Source organism: Bidens hawaiensis, unplaced genomic scaffold, assembly GCF_021521415.1.
Source record: "Bidens hawaiensis isolate Kalapana, Puna unplaced genomic scaffold, B.hawaiensis_p1.1 tig00012636_1, whole genome shotgun sequence".
In the NCBI taxonomy this organism is placed as follows: Eukaryota; Viridiplantae; Streptophyta; class Magnoliopsida; order Asterales; family Asteraceae; genus Bidens; species Bidens hawaiensis.
In genome coordinates this window covers 90719-113502 of record NW_027492042.1, presented here as the reverse complement: position 1 = coordinate 113502, position 22784 = coordinate 90719, and the positions used below count along the sequence as shown (strand labels likewise).

General features: G+C 38.6%; 1 protein-coding gene and 1 pseudogene across 1 annotated transcript; one reads left to right on the top strand and one right to left on the bottom strand.

Annotated features, from left to right (window-relative positions):
- The first annotated feature begins 1555 nt into the window (after positions 1–1555).
- LOC143541694 (uncharacterized) lies at positions 1556–3620 on the top strand. The gene is made up of 2 exons (XM_077034450.1): positions 1556–2408; positions 2500–3620. Exons 1-2 carry the CDS (start codon positions 1556–1558, stop codon positions 3618–3620), a joined length of 1974 nt encoding a protein of 657 aa, XP_076890565.1.
- Positions 3621–12152: 8532 nt separating this feature from the next.
- Positions 12153–13126, bottom strand: LOC143541681 (CASP-like protein 1; annotated as a pseudogene).
- Between the last annotated feature and the right edge of the window lie 9658 nt (positions 13127–22784).

The following is a 22784-nucleotide window of genomic DNA, read 5'->3' as shown; positions in this document are numbered from 1 at the left end:
ATATTTTTTTATATACATATACATACACAAACATATGATGCATAAAGCTAGTAACAATAGACAGCCATTTAGTTCCATATTCGATTTTATTAGTAGTGTCTTATGCTTTCATATTTAAATTGTAAGTATAAATATATTTTATATATTTATTTATATGGCCATCATTATCATTTATTTAATAATAGATCAAAATAATTAATTATATCTTATTATATATTAGCTTGGCAATTATTGATGGGCCATATTACTCTTAATAGCTAATAAAGGGTTTTCCCGTTGGGTGTATATAGAGAGAGAATGAATTAACATCATAACCTAATCTCACACACGTAAGAAAATCATGTGTCTCCTCTCTCTTCTAAGCCGGGTTCCCGTCAAGAACCCTAACCATCCTTAACTATACATCCTAAAGGGTAATCGATCAAGATGACAAGCATGTCGACTACATCATACCCTGCTGCGGATACTACTCTTCCTGCTGTAACAAGTTCATAGGTTTAATATTTATCATGTTTTATATTGCTTACATGAAGAACTGATAAACATAAATCTTACACAATAAACAACCATTTAATTCAACAAGCACGAAATTATTTTATTTATTAGCACTGTCTAATGCTTCCATATTTGAAATTGAAGTCGTTTTGAAAATAAAAGTAAAATAATTTATTATTTTAGGTGCATTTGAATTAAATTTGAATTCGATCCTAATTCGAGTTCAAATATGACTCGAACTTCGAATATGAATAGAGTACGAATACAAATAAAAAATCAAAATCTTCGAATAATTCGCTTCGATAAATTCAAAATTTTGATATTCGATTCAATGTCCCTATAATTTAGCATGATTTAGACATAGCAAGCATCCTGCTTTTGGGAAATATATTGTGTTTCTTTTTACATGATTAACATCCTAAATTTTAGAATATATGACTACAAGTAGGACATGCCCAGTGTAAAGTAATATGATGTCTTTTGGTTAAGCTAAAACGTCAGATAATTTGTGAGAGAAGTTTATTTTCTGCATTATTGGTATTACTTATATTCCTTTCCTATCTTCATTGGCCAAAGCGTCAATCCTTTTTATAGGAAGTTAATCATAATGAGTCATTGTGGGAACAATAAAGAGTTAAGAGATATGTTTAATTTATTAGTACACTTGTCGATTTAATAGCGACACAACTTGTAGCCCGTTTGCCTTTTGAGTCAATGTAAACACTACCTTTTAATGAAATACCTCTATTATATAGTTTACAGATTTTCTAAGAAATTTTTTTGAAAAAGTTGTATGTTTATCTAGTTGTTTGAATGATAGAAGTTAGAAGGTTGAGTTATAATATCTTTAGAAAATTATTTAATATAAATATAAATAGATAAGTTAGGGGTCATTGTAAGTGTCAATAATTATAATAGATCTTGGTTGAGATCAAATTGTTCTTAGGCCCGATTAACATATGGTTTCTTTTTTTTTTAATAAAAAACTTATTATTATAGGAGGATATTTGTGGATATATGAGTTTTGTAACACATTTATGTTTTATATAATGTAGCTTCAATGGAACACATTGATCATTTTAGTCACAGACATATGCTACACCTTGTGAAGTTGCAACCTGACCACGACAATAAAAGCTCTGACGAAGAAGAAGATGATGGAGATGAAGATGAATACACGGATAAAGATGTTATTGTGATGGAAGAGGGCAATTTTGGCCTATGCAAGATGTGTGAGGAAGAGATCTATTCATTTCATGTAAGTTACTACACCTGTAACGATTGTGACTACTCTCTACACAAATTCTGTGCAGAACTGCCTGAAACCCAACAAAACCACCCGTTTCATCCCGACCACAGCCTTAGATTGGACAAGAAATACGTATGGAGGTGTCATATTTGTAGACTTAAGAAGCAAAACTCGGCCTATTGTTACTATTGTTACATCTGCAAATTCAGGATAGACATAGTCTGTGCAACCATGTCTGTACAGAAGATGGACCACCCAAGTCACCCTCACCAACTACAGCGTTATTTCGGTCACATGATGTCTTATTGTAATTCTTGTGGTGATGAACATAGCGGGACCTTCTACCATTGTACCACATGTTCTTGGTTCAGGATCCATTTGAGTTACGCTTTGCTTCCGGCCAAGCTACTTATCCAACAGTCTACAAATAAGAATTTCGGACATTCTCATTTACTTACCCTTTCCTATTCCTTTCCTTATAACGACTTAAAGGTTAGGTATTTTCCCCGTTGCAGAGTTTGTCTGAAAGGTTTTGATTTCCACGAACCGGAAGATAAATCTTACTTATGGCATTACAGATGCGATAAATGTCGATACTACGTCCATGTTGATTGTGCGATATCAATGAAAGATGCATTTATGTCTTCTATCTTGATGCCCGCAGGTTTTTATTTATATTTATTCTTTACTTTCTAATAGTATATATTGTTCTTGTCAATTTAAACTTAACTTACGACACATCTTTCGTTAATCAGGTTATGGCAAAACTTACAAAAATTTCAAAGACGAGGATCATCCTAATCTAATTCACTGCCCGTTTGCTGATGAAAATGTCAACCTTCTCACACACCATTTTCTCAAAAAAGGTGAATCAGTTATAAAAAGGTTTTGTCATCCACACCCGCTGGTTCTTTTTGACACAATCCTTAATGGGTCAGTTTCCCTTCATGATCCCATGAAAAAAGTGGAACTACTTTGTGACGGATGTGTGAGACCAATCACCACTATGCCCTTTTATAAATGTTCCCAACATGATTGTGATTTTGTTCTACATGAGTGGTGCACTATGCTACCCTCTCAAATACAAGACCACCCCCACCATCCAGAGCACACGCTTGTTTTCGTGCCAAAGACCCCTACAAACTCCTTAGGTTTGTTTGATTGTGGCATGTGTGAGTTACCTTGCAATGGTTTTTCATATGGATGCATGCAATGTGAATATTATGTGGATATCAATTGTGGCTTCATACCTGATGTAATCACACATGAAGCCCACCCTAACCATCTCCTATTAAGAATCGAAGCTTCATCACTATATAAGAGTCTGTATTGTAAGGCATGCACACAGCCTATGTATGAAATGGGGTTTTATTGTCCCACTTGCGATTTCTATCTGCATTCGAAATGTGCTTTGTTATTACCTAGAATAATAAGGCACAAGTACGATAAACATCCATTGACTCTGATGTACTATCCTGCTAAGAACCATAAAAGCGAATACTTTTGTGAGATTTGTGAGGATGAGTTTGACCCGGCAGCGTGGTTCTATCATTGCAACACGTGTGCCTACTCCATGCACACTGCTTGTGCCCCCCTAAAGCTTCGGTGTGAGCAGTCTACATTTTACAAGTATCTGAATTCTATCTTTGAGTTTTTAAATGTCAAGTTTGGAAGAAGAACTAAGCTAAGAGATCACCCGCATCCTGTAACCTTTGTACAAGGCATTAAGGATGATGGCCAATGCATTGAGTGTGATAGAGATTTGCAGTATGAAATGATCTTTAAGTGTTTCCAGTGCAAGTTTGCACTTCATTATTGGTGTGGGTTATCATATGTTCAAGAAACACTGTATATGACTTCTCATGTCAGATTATAATTGCAAATCTATGTCATATTTTGTTTTATTATTATTCACATGAGCTGATTTTAACGTATAACTTACTCTTTAATCATAATCTTAACGGTCAATAGCGCCCAACATAAATATAGTTCAATTTATTTTTCTTATATTGCTTAAATACTTTAACTATGTTACATTGATGTAAAAAAGAGAGCCAAATTTGACAATCCAAAGTACGTGTAACTGCTACACGCGCATTATTAAAAGAAATAAAACAGAAATACAAGTATCCTATTTAACTTTGGATAATTTGTTCTTTTTCATGGATGTTTATTGTTTAGATCGATGGAATTTTGCACCCAGGAAGAAGAAACCAAAAAGTAGGGTTTGGTGATTAAATAACAAAAGTAATAAGAAATATGCTAAAAAGATAGAGCACCACTTGGGCATGGTTGGGAAAATCCCACCTAGACGCCGATTAATTGTTAGTCGGTACTACACTGACTAGTCGCAGATTAATCACTATCTGGTCAAACTCGGTGGGTTTATATATGTGTATTTGAAAAGTTTAATATAAATTCCAATTTGAATAATCTCTAATCTCTATCAATATTCCTGACTAATCGTAGCCCCTACCATACCGCCTGACTAGCGTATAACGAGTTCTACAACACTAGTTTTAGGTAATCAATAGTATTTTGGTAAATGTTTTATTTCTCATAATAATATTTCGGACAGAATTATAGAAATTGTCATTTATGTTTGTACCAAATCACTCGTTGTCCTTTATCTTCAAAATTAATATATTTTATCATTTATGTTTAAAAATCCTACAGCCTTTGTCCTTTAACCATAACACAGTTAATTTTTCTCTTTAAATCTGACCATAGGCTTTACAAATGAGGGCAAATAAATCAATTTACCCATAAAAACAAAAAATATATATATCATATCCCATCTCACTTTCATCTTCACCCACCATCCAAAAGTACCGCCTGCCACCACCACTCTCCTCAACGCCACCACCCTCTGTCAGTTTTTAATCTTTCTCTCGCTCTCTCTAGGGCATATCTTCACCACCATACCAGCACATGTCGCCACCCCACCAAACCAGCACCACCACCAACCTTCCACCCCCAAATCTAAAACCCTAATTTCAGACTACATAAAACCCAATACTAATTTTTAAAGCTAAATACAAACAAAATAATTAGCAAAAAAAAATGGATTCATATATGAACATACCTTAAAAACCTCTAATTTTGGTTATAGAGTGTTAAATTAACCTAAAAAATGGGAAACCTAACTCAGTGCTCTGTGTTTGCGCTATGTTTCTCTGTCTATGGCCACATACCACCACCAATCTACACACCAAGACTCCCGACGGATGGAAATCTAAACCTAAGTCATCAAAGAGCACCATCTGTGACCAGAATCACGACCACAAGTCCGACCACCTCTGAATCGTCGAGTCTACAATTGATGTTGTGTTCAGCAGGAAATAGGAAATTGGCATGCGGGTGACATTGGGAGGTTGAAGGGGAGTGTCGACGTCGTGGTTCTGCCGGAAATTGAGAGGCGGTTTCTCTTTCTAGAAATTTGAATTCAAGAGAGGGGCTATGGTTTGTGAGGGTATAAGTAAGAGATAAATATTTTTCTAAAGGTTTTTGATGGTTATAATCGATTAGGATGTTAAGCCTGAAATTAGAGCTTTGATTTGTGGATGGTTATAATCGATAATTTTGCTAATAATCATTTTAATTTAACGTTTCTCTCTCTCTCTCTTGCATATTACCTAATATATCACCTCTGCTGATCGCATATTACTTTTTTTCGGTAAGTTATTTTTTATACTCTAATGGTCATGTCTTTTATTATTCATTATATCCATTGGAAATTCATTTTCTTTGCCGGTTTTGTTTGTATTGATTTTAATTATTATATTGTTTTCATATAATCTATTTAGGTTCTATATCAAAAGCCAATACGTTATCGCATACAGTGAGTGTTTTATTTAGCTTGTGATTTCAATTGTTATTGAATTTATTATGTTAATTATTTCGGTTATATTCATTGGAAGTTCAATTATTACGATTATTGTTAATTATTCTGGTTACATCCATTGGTGTTTTCCGGTTATTGGTAATTATTCCAGTTATACACTATGACATCAATGGTAGATTTGTTCACATTATTCAAATCTATCAGAATTGGTAATTCCTTTATTATGTGATATCAGTTGTTATCGGTTTTGTTGGTAATTATTCCAGTTACTAACCAAAATATAATTTCTGATTTTACCAATCATTTGTTCCGGTTACTAATCAATTATTATTTGTTGATATCAATTTCAACCTATGACCCCAATTTGGTTGAATAAGGAGTATTTGTTGCAAAAATGACTTTGATGGAGTGTTGATGTTATTTTACGATTGTTATTATATTTATGTAATCTACGCAATTCATGTAATTTAATTGATTTAGACATCATCAGTCTTCTATTGTTGTTGGTCAAATCCATTTAATATATTACTAGGATTTTGATTCTTTGTCAAATACGATTTAATATATTTCTATAATTTTTTTATTGGTCAAATTTTATTTAATATATTTCCATGATTTTAATTACATAAAATTTCACTTATTTCTACATTTATTTTCATTATTGGTTGTAAGGCCCCGTTACCGGTGCCTCACATTTATACGTTGGATTTACTCATAAACACAGTTCTAAATATCAGAGTTAATTAAAACTTTGCGTGGAATATAAAACTTTCAATAACATAATTTATTTCTGTAATTGTGCACGGCTAACTGTTAAATATATATATATATATATATATATATATATTTGTTAATTAACCGTATAATTAATTAAGTCTGTATTCTATTTAACCAACGTATTCTTCTAGGTTGGGCTTGTTTGTTAGTTCATGATGATGGACTAGTTTGCTTTAGATAGGATATGGGCTTAGCACTTGTGGACTTAGTTAAGTCAGGCTTAACTGTCCATTAAGGCATCTGGGCCCAACTGGGTTCAGACCCAAACCAAACAGACAACTGTGTGGCCGAGAACTCAACAGAGAACCCATGTTTGACCGAGAACTCCTTGTTTGACCAAGAACTCTGGTTTGACCGAGACTTCAGTGGTTGCACGTGACCAAGAACTCAACAGAGAGCATCAGGACCGAGAACTCTTAATATAGAACCAAGGTCTGATTCTTTCGACCTGTTTGTCCATCTTTTCATTTCTATCTTATATCAAAAGGGTATTTCATTAATTATACATCTATTAAGGTATTCTTTTTAACCCTTAATGTTTCATTAACCACGTTCGGCCAAATCATGACCCGTGTAACCATAAAGCTTGGACCTTTATGGTTTAAAACGTTCTAAGACTAGATCTAGGGTTTATTTAATGAACCGTCCATAACCATAAGTTCGTTAAGTCCATTTTAATCCTCAAGTTTGCAACTTTATGGTATAGCTATACTCAATTTACTATCCTAATAAGTTTCATGCAAAACCGACTTCGTTTACCCGTCCTTTTCACAAACCGAACACTACTTGTTTTATCCGAAACGAACAACTAACCCGATTATTATCAAGTTCATTACTTTATCAATAATCATGACCCGATCTATCATCCTACCAATTTTCATGTAAATCGGTTCATGAAAGTAAGCCTTTTTAACAAAAACGTACCTTTGAGGTTTTGTTTGAAATCACTCGAGAGGCTCAAAACCATATCAAACGAACTCCGATTTGAGTGATTCAAGCGGCCACGGAACCGTCTTGTCCCGATATACAAACCCATCAGCTCACCTTCTCCGCAAACAGCTGCTACAGTCGCCGGAATTTTCATTCTTGAGCTGCTACGGTTTTGCTGATAAAAACCGGACTTCCCAATCTCTGATCGAAGATCTAATGGGTGGAAATCTTCATTTATATACCATGAACACTCTAAAAAATTTTAGACCGATCGACGGCTAGATCTCCGGGAATCTTTGTGTCTTTGTGGGAGGTTTTTCTCAAAAACGGGAATGAAGAAGTGTGTGTTTTTTATGGTGTAGGCTATGGTGTAGAGATGTATAAAAATGGAAAGGTTTAGGGTTTTAAGGGGTATTTATACTCCCTTAAGCCAATGGACCTTAGGCTCATCTTTCCTTTTTGGTCCATAATTAATTATATCTAATTAGCATGCTTATCCTTCCATCTTTATTATTTTACTATTTTTTTTCTATTAACTCAAGTAAACTTTTCTATCTTAAATAAATATTAAATAATATATTAATTATTTATTCTTAGAAATTTTAGGATGTTACATTGGTCAAATTCTACTTAAAAGTTTTCTTCAAAAGTCTCTTGTATTAAGTGAAGTTCTTCAGGTGTTTTAAAATTTTATATTATCTATATATTATTTCCTATTAATATTAAATGTATTTTATTAATATAATTGTCAATTAAGTATTAGTTTTTATTTGGTTAGTTTCTTCATATGTTAACCATTATTAGATTAAAAATGTCAACATTTTAGTTCATGTAAATCATGCAAATGAAATTACCTTTAATTCAATTTATGACAATTGATTTTTGTTTAAAAATATTTAAGTTAATTAATTAATTTACAATTTGATTTCTATATACTTAATTGTGGAATTCAAACTAATTGCTTAATTGTGGAAGTCAAATTAAATTATTAACACTTTCCAAAACACCGGGGTAATTATGGAAGTCAAATTAAATTATTTAAACTCAAATTTATTTTAATTCACACTAATATTATTGTTACAAAGATATATATATTTTAAAAATGATTTCAAATATTGTGATTACTAACTATCATTTGACCATAAAAATGATATCAACTTCAAAACCATTTATACTTTTTATTTTTGTAAATTCGTTTAAATTTAAGTTTTGCAATATATATTGACCACTAATTAATTTATTAGTTATGATGTTTCTTTAAAATCAATTTTGGAGGGCATATATGACACAATTAGATGTTTTACTTTTCAATTATTTTTAAAACAGATTTTTCAAACGTTTACGTATTACATATAATAATTTGTCACTTTTATTATATTTTTCATTCGTAGAGAAAGTTTATGTCTCAAATTTCTATGGGTCAGTTGCCAGTCGTGTGTTTATCAACGACTATTTGTTTGAAATTGAAGATTACAAAAACGGGTATCATAAAAAACTATGATACTCATATATATATATATATATATATATATATATATATATATATATATATATATGATTTGGTTTATTTCGGAAGTGTTTTTATTGCGAGAAGCGCGAGAAATAAAACCAACCAATCATAAATTTTCTTTTGTTATATGATTTATTATTTTTAATCATAAAGTTAGTTTATTACAAATAGATTTTCTTATTTTTGGTAACTAATTATTCCTCGAAAAGAGTTACATACTTATTGTTTTTATTTTTTTTAGTATAAGTTATAATTTTTGTTCCCCGTTCCAGTTTATTTTAATTTTGAATTTCTAACAATTTTTCATTATGTTTTCTTATAATAATAAATAATCTTATATTTTTCTTTATTATGAATTTAATCCAATTTTTATTATAAATTATACGTCATTCAAAATCCCATAACATCTTCCACAAACAAATCTATATTATATAATTCTACTTTTAATTTCAATTTTCTATATAAATAAAACCGAAAATGATCTAAACAAGCTAAAACTTGTAATATCCCCATAAATAAAGCTAATTTACCAGTTGTGTACAAAAAATCATCAAAACAAAATAAAATTTAAAACAACAAAATGGACTGTCATTTCATCTCCGTTTTACACTTGTATTTTAATGGACTCCATTTAGACTCTCACAAACCTTTCATATTTAAACTTAAACAATGCATAACTCCTACATTTTTACATATTATGATACCAAATAACGAATATGATATAGTGCATTTCAACATTATATACTACATAACAATACACACTAATAACTTATATAAATATTTTACACATCAAACAAATATATACACATCAAACACGTTTATTAAGCAATAAAATATGTTTTTTTGCAAGTTATATATGAATTTTTAATGCAAAAATTAAGTGTAGTTTATTTGCTTTTATCAATCTTTTGTGTGTAGGCATATATGAGTTATGTGTAGATGAATATTACTTACGTGTAGGTGTGTAGACAAATATGAGTTATGTGTAGATGAATATTACTTACGTGTAGGTGTGTAGACAAATATGAGTTATGTGTAGGCAAATATTAGTTATGTGTTGGTGAATATAAAAAAAACTAACAACCCGTACACAATAAAATAAGATTTCTGTGTAGGTCATATGTAGAATTTTAAGTGTATTTTATAATAATGTAGGATGTCATTTTTGTCATGTAGATTATTAAGATCTAGTGTAGATCATATGTAGGATGTTAAGTTCTATTTGTAGGTTATTATTCTCTAGGTTCTATATGTATGTTACTATTTTTTATGTGTCTGGTTGATATGTAGGATGTGTTAATTTATGTGTAGGTTATGGTGTTCTATATGTAGATTTGATGTGTAGTTTGTAACATGTTTGTTGTAATGGATGTATTAATTCAAGTGTTGGATTTACCAGTTTATTTGTAGGATACAATATTAAAATTCTACATATTATATGTAGGATAAATTAGTTTATGTGTAGGATAAATTCTACATGTAGGAAGTAAATTTTTTATGATTTTAGTATATAAAATATATATAATTTAAAAGTGTATCTTGTGTTGTTTAATGCCTAGTATGTCACATATACTTAATGTGTAGGATGACTCTTTTTATATGGTTCACAAAATAAATGTTTTATAATTATTTAATGACAATTTAATTACTAAAGGTAATTTATGAAGACATTTAATTTGGCTTGCACAAAATACAACTCTACCATTTTTAATTAAAATAGTGTTATAATAAAGTCTTGGTAATTACTAAGTTGCCACTATTATTGAACACCATTGATGTACATAATCAATGGTTTAGATTAACTTATCGCATTTCTTGCTGTAACTTTACTTCTCGCATGAACCATCCCCTATATATATATATATATATATATATATGGTGGTGTTAAAATAAAAGTAGAGTATGTCTAAAAAGTAACCTGGTGCGTTAGATATGTTGATTTGATGGTGGATATGGAAAGTGTATTTATTATGCGGTGTGTTTTATTTTAGCTGTGGTGTGTTTATTGTGCAGTGTGTTTTATTAGATATAGTGGTGAAAACACACATTTTAAGAAAAATCTACTTCTTATTAGATTTAATAAAACACACCGTACAATAAGCACACCGCACAAGTCACAACAAACACTATATATATCTATATATATATATATATATATTGTTTATATTTGTTGTCAAATTAGTTATGCAAATGAAAAATTTGTCATGTGCAGCTTGTTTGGATTGCTAAACGACAATGACATTCACGTTCGGAGGCCAGTCACTCCAAAATGTGTATAAGACAATACATTTTTATGTTGATTTCATTAAAGTATTATGTTTTAATTAACATGCGTTATTTATTCTCATGGTATAATTTATAAACATGATTTAAACTTTCATTTTTCTCCGATTGTCTTTGTATGTTTTTATAGTTGAGTTAAAATAACAATTTAATATCTCATACTTTATGTAAAAGTATCCTTTTTTTTATATAATATCACATTTGTATTTTACTAAATTTATAATATATACATGTTAGTATGCTTTATATTTTCATAAATATGACGTTTTAAATATGTTTCATCTGTGTGTAACACAGACACTATCCTAGTTTAAATATAAAGATATGAAGGTCCTAAATAAATAGATATGAAGGCCCAACGGAATATATATGAAGGACGTCAGAATAGATGTTGGTCGACGGAGTAGATATAAAGGCCCGACGGAATAGATATATACGCCCGATAGAATATATCCGTTGGTCAACCTTTTATTAAACAATTGGACATATCGTTTAAAGGTTGACCAACAGTTTAATAAACGACTGGCACCATAATTAAACGATCAGTTTTTTTATAACGGTCGGGCCCATCGTTTAAGTACGCGTGTCTAGATGTGGTTAGTTCAAAAACACAAAAGCGTCATATAAATTTATCAGGTGTTAGTTTTAATTTGGTGGATCCTACAATTACCATTAAGAAAGTGACCATTTATGGTATTTTTAGTTTAGGAGGGCTAGTCAAGTAATTTGCTTGGTAAAATGGTCATTTTTATCATTATCCCTTTTTTAATTCGCTTAGGTCCCAAAAAACGTCGAGCCGCCACTGATTTTGCATAATTCTGAATCTGTTAGTCATTCACTATCCATCCTCCATGATTTTTGTGTGAACTATTTTTCCGTCTATTTGTTGGTTAATATTTATATACATTTATACAAGTTTTATTTTTTTAATTATCATATAGTTTGAGTGTGAACTTTTGGGTTTTATTTTTATGTGGTTTTAAGAAACCTTAAGAAATCACAAAAGGTGAAGGGAAGTAACTCAAAACTAATACACATTGGAAACATATTGCTTATCAACCAAACTAACTCCTTGAAATTTTCTTCGAAAGCGCAAAAACGGAGACGCAGACGAGCAATAGCAGTGCTATGGAGGGCAAGAGTGACACTGTAATAGAGCCTGCAATATGTCCACAAAAGGAACCGTAAACATTGCAAATCTTGTTCCATCTCGTATGCTTGTTTCCTTTGAAACCTATGTATCCTACTCCTCCTGCTGCGCCTGTTGCAGAAGCCATGATACCTAACAGCAGCTGTACCATTCACATTATTATAAATTAGTTCATTCTTATATAAGAACTACCACAAACTCGTGAAGCTAAACGTTAAACATTTCATCCATTGAATCGCTTTTAAAGAAATAAATTCTACAATTCGAAAACTTACAGCGTCAAGTATCACAAAATGAAATATCATCTTTGTGGACCCTTTTGTGATCAATTGATCATCTTCACCAACGCTAAGACCGATAACAAACCAGTGATGATGCTGTAGAAGCAAGCAACTGAGAGTGCTGCCACATAGTATCTGCGTCATAATACACATTAATATCGGACATCAGTCTCAAATAGTGCATATTAGTATATTACACATATATGATATGATACAATCCAAAAAACTGGACTAAAGATCCACAAGACACACTACTAGAAAACTGGGTAATTTGCTACGTACTTTTGCGTACCAAAACTTAGGCTACTTACATTAAAGCAGGGGACTGGTTGAACTTCGCAACCATGGGTACCGCAAAGCCTGGGGCGACTGGTATCAACTTGGTTTGTTTAGAAGTAACCATGATAATGAGTGCAACGAAAGCCGTTGCAAAGAGCATGGCCCTCAATACCACATCAATAACCACATGGTTCTTGGCCGAACCAGTACCTGTACCGGTACTAAATTTGTGCGCTGGTGCTGGTGACTCCACCGATATGGTGGAATGTGATGGATTAATGGATGACATACTCACCGGAATGTATAAAAGCTGAATTTTGTGTTTTCGAAATTTGCAGGTGGTTTAATTTATGTGACACCATCTATATTTATACAAGAATTGATGAACTTGTTAGTCATGATTACTAATTAGATTTTTTTTGGCCATTTTGTCAGATTCGATAGACATCCAAATTATTGTATTTGACTACCTAACTAACAACAGTTTGATTTTCTCAAACGGTAATTTTATCAGAATTTGCCTCATCCTGTTTTAATTTTTATTTAATATTTTTAGAAAATATATATATCAAGAATACATTTAGCTTTCTCGTCTGTTCACAAATGTCTCCTTTAGACCTTCAAAATTTTGTGTTATAGATATTATTTTGATACTTCAAAAATCTACATCTACACCAGAGGAACCTAGGATAATTTTTTCTATGCACAGGTCACTTTTTTCAGGCCAGGTGTAGTTGGAACATAATAAAATGCAATATCATAATGAAAATACACAAGTATATAAAACACACAATAAAATTATGATGTCACTAGAAATAACAAATACATCACATATTTCTAGAGTTGTATGAGTTTTCATCATTTGAGAGAAACTGTAGTTTCTTGTTAATCTTACACCCAAAACATGTTTCAAACTGCAAACTTGTTAATACGCTATTTGCATCAAACCACATGGATCATACGTGTAGTTAACTCTTTCTTTTTCATTTCATTTATAGGGTAAAAAAAAGACCACTTAAGAGGTCCTTGGCCAGTTGGCTTATATATGTGAAGAGGTAGGTCCCAGCAGGGCTCAGTTGGTCCCGCATGACTCACCTTGAACAGGGATGCCTGCGCAAAGACCATCTACTCCCGCAGGACCCACCATGCTCAGAGAAGCCTATGCGCAGTATGCAAGCTGCATACGCAGGGAAAAGCCTCCCAATGGTAAAGTAACCCGCCTGTTCCCGCAGTTGCGGATACAAGCCATCAGGGAAGGCTACCCGCACAGCATAGCTACACGCATAAGGCTTAACACTTACAAATTCAGTGTCACCTGAAAGAATGAGCAAAGGCGGGAGGGGGAAAACTCCCGCCAAAATGGGCCAGTCCGTATGATGGAGGATCTTTTGCGTGATACCTGACGAGGTAAAGACAAAAGATCTGACCAAGAATGCGACAGCTCACTGACAGCAGCGTGGCAGACAGCACGCCACAGCACTGTGACCAATAGCCGCCGCCTGCCCACCAACTCCTGCCAGACCACGTGCCTAGCCTGCAGTTGGTAGAAGACGAAGAGTGCACGGCACGCCTGCTCTGTGTCAGCCGCTACCTATCCACCACTCACAGGTAGGGCACGTGCATAGGTTACAGTTGGTAGCGTGTTGGGCCGGCTAAACCCCTTGGAAACCCACCTTCGGCTATAAAAGACAGCAAATGGTATTATCATTTCATCATCTACTATCTCGTATAACTTACTTGATAACTGCTCTAATAGTATTCATATACTTTTATATTCAAAGAGCAATATAGACTGATTCTCACGCCGGAGGGTGGTCACAAGGAGGAACCCCCCCTTCTCAGTGACGAGCTTACGGTGTCTGTTTTGCAGGTTCCCTGAAGTACAACTTACTCTGCTGGACCTAACCTTCGTGGGAAACATTACTTAATCCCCAGATTACCTATAATCTGCCCGGGGTCACTTAGTGTTTCTTCATTGGCGCCATCCATGGGAGATTCGATCACGCCTGATCGAACTCCCAACACTCACGGCACCACAAGCGGGGGAGGAGTTAATCATATACCTCTCCGCAACAGATAGAGCAACCGGGGCAGTCCTGCTTGTAGAACGAAAAGGCATCCAGATGCCAATCTATTATGTTAGCCGCGTGCTGGCAGACGCGGAAACCCGGTACTCTACCCTGGAAAAACTGGTCTTGGCACTTATACACGCTTCACGCAGGTTGAGACGATATTTCCAGGGTCACCCAATCACTATTCTCACCAACTTCAAACTCTCAAATGTTCTAGGCAAACCCGAGTTATCGGGACGTCTAGCCAAATGGGCAATTGAATTGGGAGAATATGCGATTCAATACAAGCCGAGACCAGCCATTAAAGGTCAGGTCCTGGCTGATTTTATTGCAGAAGTCCCCGCTTCACGGGAGAAAGAGTGCCAGGAGGAGGTTCAACCCTCCCCAGCACACGAAATCGATGAAGTCTGGCGACTCTACACTGATGGAGCAGCTAGTAACGAGGGTTCAGGCGCAGGGTTAAAATTAACAAATCCAGCAGGCCAGGAATATACTTATGCTATTCGGCTGGATTTTCCAAGTACGAATAACGAAGCTGAATATGAAGCATTCCTGGCCGGATTGAGGATTGCACGAAAGATGGGTGTAAAAAATTTGGAAGCCCACGTAGATTCCATGCTAGTGGCAAACCAAATAAACGGGACGTACACGGCTGTGAACGACACAATGGCCCTGTACCTTGCCCAAGCCAAAGCCATCATGCGCGATTTTAATGATTGTAAAGTGATACACGTCAAGCGCAGCGAAAACAAATCTGCGGATGCGTTAAGCAAGCTTGCATCACTGGCCTTCACCCACTTGGGGAAGGACATCCGCGTGGAACTCCTCGAAACACCATCAGTCCCGCACAAGGAAATTTGTGTCATCCAAACCGGTACAGAAACATGGATGACCCCAATAATAAAATACCTTGAAGCAGGAACGTTACCAGAGTCGAAGTCACAGGCAAGAAAACTACGCTGTAAAGCACTGAATTATCAGCTGGTCAATGACACCCTTTACAGACGTAACTTTCTTGGCCCATTGTTAAGATGCGTGGACAACCAAGATGCTGACTACCTCCTAAGGGAGGTTCACGAAGGCATCTGTGGAGTACACGCAGGCCCCCGCGCTGTGGTAGCCAAGCTAAACAACGCGGGATACTTCTGGCCGGGGATGCATATGGACGCGTTGGCATACATCAGAAAATGCAGATCTTGCCAGCTTTACGCACCCAACACGCATCGCCCGAAAAATGAACTTGTTCCTGTCACTTCCTCGTGGCCATTTCAGAAGTGGGCCATTGACGTGACAGGCCCATTTCCAACAGCAGCTGGGAATGTTCAGTTCCTAGTGGTAGCCATTGACTACTTCACCAAATGGATAGAAGCGAAACCTTTAGCCCAAACAACCGCAAAGCATATCAAAAAATTTATTTGGGAATTTATTATTTGTCGTTTTGGACTTCCACAGAATTTGGTAAGCGACAATGGCACCAACTTTGCTGACAAGAAGCTACAGCATTGGCTGAAAGAACTTCAAATCACCCACACCTTTACCTCAGTGGCACACCCGCAAGGTAACGGTGAGGTGGAAAGAGCAAATAAGAGCATCGTCGAAGGCATAAAGAGAAGACTCTTGGAACATAGATCCGGTTGGGTGGACGAGCTTCCACACGTCCTTTGGGCAAACAGAACGCTGAAGAAGACCAGTACGGGAGAAACCCCGTTCAGTCTCACTTATGGCACTGAAGCCATGATCCCAGTCGAAATCGGTTTACCCTCACCAAGGGTCTTAATCCAACCAGAAGACAATGATGCGGAAAGACGGTTAGACCTTATGCTAACCGAAGAGCGCAGAGACTTAGCCGCCGTGCGTGAAGAAAACTACAAACGACAAATGCAAAAATACTACAACACGCGGGTGAAACTCTGCAACTTCAAGGAAGGAGACTACATACTGCGTAACAACGAGGCTTCGAACCAACAACGCCCAGGAAAGTTGGCCCCGATTTGGGAAGGGCCATACATTATCAAAGAAGTTCTGGGAAAGGGCGCGTACCGGCTCGAAAGGCTCGATGGTACTCCCATCCCTAGAACATGGAATGGAGCTCAATTACGCAAATGTTATATGTAGATCAATTCCAACTTGTAAAGAAAAGGCCTAGAGCCACTTCTAATGGAAATGATTCTCCTTTCATGATGTATTAATAGCTTGTAACCTATGAACTTCCCTTACGGGAAGAAGTAGTTGCGTGTGGAAGGCGGCAATACCCGCATAAACACAACGCCAAAATGTTAAAAAGTTCTAAGGAAAACCTACACGCAGGTCAGATGTAGGTAAAGTTTAGCCATCCTTGTAAGTGCAAGTGACGGTCTTACCCGCACAATCACGAACAAGGAAGCCAAACTTAACTTACCGTCTACCACGTTAAAAGGTTAACTTATGAACACTTAAAAGGATAAGAAAAACCTACACGCAGGTCAGATATAGGTCTAAAGTTAAAGCCATCCTACTAAGTGCAAGTGACGGTTACAGCCGCACAATCACGAAAGAGGAAGCGAAAACTTTAGTCCATTATCAACCACGTTCAAAGGTTTAACTTAATGCCTTAGAAATTTCGAAAAGGAAAACCTACACGCAGGTCAGATAGAGGGTAAAGAATAGCCATCCTACCAAGTGCAAGTGACGGTTTTACCCGCACAATCACGAAGGAGGAGGCGAAACTTTAACCCATCATCAACCACGTTCAAAGGTTCTTATTCTAAACACTTGGGAAATTGCTAATTTAAACTAAGTATGCAAGTCATAAGTTTATAAAGCAAAGAACCCAGGGAAATAACAATCTTATACGCAAAGAGATTAATATTTCACAATCGATTACAAGAATGGCTGGGTAACTACCCGCCTAAAAGAAATCTATACAAGGCTGTCTATCCTAGCAGGGGGAAGGGATCTTCGAGATCAGGCTTCAGGGCCACCTCCGCTTGGACCAGCACCGTCAGAGCGCGGCTGCCCAAGGAAAGCCTTAAGGATGCTTAGCCCATCATCAGCAGCAGCAGCTTCATTCACCTTCTCCACCACTGGATGCGGGAAGGCAGCGTACTGATTCACAGCTTGGTCATAAGCAGCTTCAGTATTAACATTGAATAAAGGGAAGTTGGAGGGCGGAAAGCCTCTCTCAGCAAACCCTAGACCAAGCAGGAAGCCAGTCTTCTGCCCATCCTCATGAGAAGCGTTGAGGGCTGCGCTCATTGCATCGTCGTAAGAGGTCTCTGAAAGGACCCGACGCACAACCTACAAAAGAATATTACAAGTTAGAACATTTTCTAATTACGAGCGGAAAGCGTAAAGAAAAAGATAAAGATACCTCAGGCAACGCTTCTCGAAGCAGCCATTGGAGGGTAGCTTGACTTTCTTTGTAAGCACGTTCGGCTCCGCTTTTATCAAGGTTGGCAAGTTGAACTTCCTTGGCGGCAGCTTCTTCGACGCTTTTGAGTTTCCTTTCAGTACGGTCAAGCATCCCCCTCTGGTCAAGGATCTCCTGCAGCTTCTTGGCATCTTCCATTGCCAAGGCGTCATGAGCATGTTGAAGAGCCTTTAATTTGCATTTAAGCTGCTCATTCTCTTCGCGAAGTGGCTCAGCAACAGCTTCAGCCTTGGCAGCCCTCTCAGTTGAGTTTCGCGCAGTCTCCTTGGCCAGCCGAAGCTGTTCATTCACAGCTTGGGCAGCCTTGGAGCGGGCCTCGAGTCGCGCCTGGACTTCAACCTCGAGGGCCTTGAATGCCTTCTCCTTCTCGGCTGCGGCAGCGGCCAACTGCCGGTTCTCCTCCCGAAGAGCCCGCGCTTCAGATACATCTTTGGCGCGAGCTGCTTTTAACTTGTCGTTTTCACGACAAAGCAGCTCGACGCGGGGCTGCGTTCGGGCCTGGAGAACCCGAAGCTCATTGGTTAGCCTACCCTCTTGGTAGCTAGCCATGGCTTCCCCCAACGCACCATGAGGAGCAGCGTGGCGAGCCCAGTCCACGCACTCCACAGGGGTGCGAAGGGTTGTTCCTCGGCGTATGTTCCATCTTGGAACATACACTTCATTGGAATCCGACACTGCAAAAGAAACAAAGGCAGTTAGGAAAAGATGACAAAAATATACAAAGAAAAAAGAACCCTACGTACCTGTAGGGTCAATAACAGGCCGATAGCCGCCAAACCCATCACCTGAACCTAAAGGAAATCCATCCAACAGGTCAGGCAGACGGGAAGGTGGCGTAGATCGGCGGGAAGCACGGCGCGTACCTGATGGTCCGGCCGTCGGCGCCGGTGGCGCAGGTATAGTGGCAGCCGCCGTGGTAGCCATTGTTGGCGCCGTCTCCTCAGCAACAGTAACCGCCGGCTCCGTGAAAGATGCTGTAAAAATTGCACTCACGGCCGGCGGAGACACCTTCTCAGCTGGAACAGCCTCAGGAAGGCTGGAACCAGCGGAAGCAAGCGTAGACGCCTGGGTCGACGCCTCGGGAAGGCTGACCGAGCCTACCGTCATTGGCGGGGGAATACTTACTCCAACTCCACCCTGGAATGCGTCAACATCCACACCTGCACAAGCAAAAGTGTTAGAAAAATTTATTTGAAACAACAAATATAGACAGGAATTATGGGGGTACTTACGGGGTTTCTTGAGCTTGAACGCACGGACGAGCGGGGGCGAACCCGATGGAGCCGGCCTCTTGACACCGGTAACCGTCGTCGTCGCTGCCTCCCCGGAGGTAACACCTGCAGCCTCCGGAGCGGTGGTCTCCTCACCACCGGCCTTCCCCGCCACCTCTGCGTTATCTGACTCCGAGTCAGATAGGACTACCGGGTCGGCCGTAGAGGCCACTTTCTCCTTGCCTCTCCCGACGGCAGCCTTTTTCTTCCGCACCAGTGGAGGACCTTCTGCGGATTCCTCAGAAGAAGAAATGTCATGAACTCCAGCAGCAGGCACAGCATTGAGAGGTTCAGGGTAGAAGATAGGCTTACCTGGCCGTCGGTGGCTCAGGATCTCTTGGCCTGGCGGGTAAACCTCCACGAACCGACCCGCAGTCTGCTCTAAGATGGGCAACTCGTTCTCGTCCAGAGCACGAGTACCCATCCGCGCAGGACCATCTTCCTCCCGCGGATTCAGGAGCGACTGAAGATCGTTACCCTCTGAAATCAACAAGAAAGTTAGAAAAAATCGTAGTCAGCAAAAAAGAAACAAGACATACCATAAGGGGTAGAGTTCGAACCATATTCAAGGACGATCGGAACCTTATCCGCATTCGCCGCCTTCCACACCCGGCTCATCCCCAGCATCACCATCGCCGACTCCGGAAAACGGAAAACCGGGGACTGGACCCGGGATATCTTCGCGAACCATTCCGCCTCCTCGTAGTTGATGGCGGGAAGGTTCGGAAGCGGCTGGCCATTCTTGAACTTCATGGCAATAGGGATGGCTCGAGCGGATATAAAGAAGAACTCTCTTCTCCATGAGCGAAGACTCCGCTCGGTGGTACAAATCTTTAAACCCTTGATACGGGTTGTAAGAGTGTACCACCCTTGGATGCACCTCCAAGTATAGAAGGTCATCAGGCGGTCAACAAGGGGCTCAAGGCCCAGTATCCGGCACACCCACTCAAAGTGCCGGACCTTGGCAATGGCCATGGGGTGCACCTCTGTCAGGTGCACACCGTGCCTCTCTAGGACACGGTACACAAACTTTGTCAACGGAAACCTAAGGTTCCCGTAGACAAAGAATGCAGCATAAACCCCGATTTTGCCACTAGGGGCATCGTACACAGTATGGTGGGGCTCAGGAAACTCAGGCTCGAGAGACTCGAGCATGAACTTCCTGACGATATACTGGTACAGCTCGACAGGAAGATAACACTGGCATTCGCCAGCAGTCTTCTGATCATCAGCATCGTGAGAAGACATGGTGGAAGAAAGAAGAGATTTCAGAGCAATGCTTTACTGAAAAAGAGAAATTCGCCGGAAATTACTGGAGAAGAAGAGATGAAAGTGGAAAGTGTGAATTGCAAATAACCTTCTCCCCCTTTATATAGCAATCGCAATTAATGCGATGAATTTAATACGGAAGAGAGAGAAATCAAAGGTGCAATGAAACTATGACGCGTGGCAAAAGCAAACTGGCAACAGCTGTCAAAAAGGACGTGTGCCAGAGATTTCGCGGCTACGCGCCCGAAATCCCGTGCCCACGCGCCTGAAAAAGCAACTGGAATGACCACATAATGTCATGTCGCCATAACTTCTGGCACGTCCTGACACAGTCAGAAGAAACCGTCGCACGACGTTTGAGGTATTGGGTTGTTATCCATCCAACTCTTCAAATTTCAAAATTTAAAAAATTTGAAGACCAAGGTTCAAAAAAGTAAGCGGGAAAATATCCCTTACCTTGGCAAACAAGTAACCATAAGCCGGGTGTGGGTACAGTGTAAAGGCAAAACCCTTCACATACCTAACACCCGCAGGGAATTGAAGCCAAAATATTTGGCAACCAAGTAACCATAAGACGGGTGCGGGTACAGTGTAAAGGCAAAACCTTTCACATACCTAGCACCCGCAGGGAATGGACGCCAGGAATACCTTGGAAGTAAAGTAACCGTAAGACGGACGCAGGTACAGTGTAAAGGCAAAACCCTTCACATACCTAGCACCCGCTGAGAATTGAAACCAGGAAGGATCTTCTGGGCAATGCTTGTGAAAACGGAAGTAATATCCCCGCATTGCGGGAACATCGAGTACTACGTTGTTTGAGGCTCCAAGATGGAATTGGTGGTTTAAACATAATTGATCACTATGTTCAAAAACTACCAGAACCACAGGGAGAATCCGCACAACTAAGACTCAATGCTCCTGACTTGCGAGGAGGTTACAGACCTACCCGCATCATACCCAAAGACCAAGCAGGAAACTCGGGAATTTCTGCAAGTGACAAGGACTTCCGCGGGAAGAACCCCCATGGAAAACCTTACAAAAACCCCTTTTCAAAACCCTTTGCTTAAGTCCAAAAGTTCACCTCACTTTATTAGACATTCGTGAGAAGAACATTGGACTGGGGGGACTTGAAGAGGTAGGTCCCAGCAGGGCTCAGTTGGTCCCGCATGACTCACCTTGAACAGGGATGCCTGCGCAAAGACCATCTACTCCCGCAGGACCCACCATGCTCAGAGAAGCCTATGCGCAGTATGCAAGCTGCATACGCAGGGAAAAGCCTCCCAATGGTAAAGTAACCCGCCTGTTCCCGCAGTTGCGGATACAAGCCATCAGGGAAGGCTACCCGCACAGCATAGCTACACGCATAAGGCTTAACACTTACAAATTCAGTGTCACCTGAAAGAATGAGCAAAGGCGGGAGGGGGAAAACTCCCGCCAAAATGGGCCAGTCCGTATGATGGAGGATCTTTTGCGTGATACCTGACGAGGTAAAGACAAAAGATCTGACCAAGAATGCGACAGCTCACTGACAGCAGCGTGGCAGACAGCACGCCACAGCACTGTGACCAATAGCCGCCGCCTGCCCACCAACTCCTGCCAGACCACGTGCCTAGCCTGCAGTTGGTAGAAGACGAAGAGTGCACGGCACGCCTGCTCTGTGTCAGCCGCTACCTATCCACCACTCACAGGTAGGGCACGTGCATAGGTTACAGTTGGTAGCGTGTTGGGCCGGCTAAACCCCTTGGAAACCCACCTTCGGCTATAAAAGACAGCAAATGGTATTATCATTTCATCATCTACTATCTCGTATAACTTACTTGATAACTGCTCTAATAGTATTCATATACTTTTATATTCAAAGAGCAATATAGACTGATTCTCACGCCGGAGGGTGGTCACAAGGAGGAACCCCCCCTTCTCAGTGACGAGCTTACGGTGTCTGTTTTGCAGGTTCCCTGAAGTACA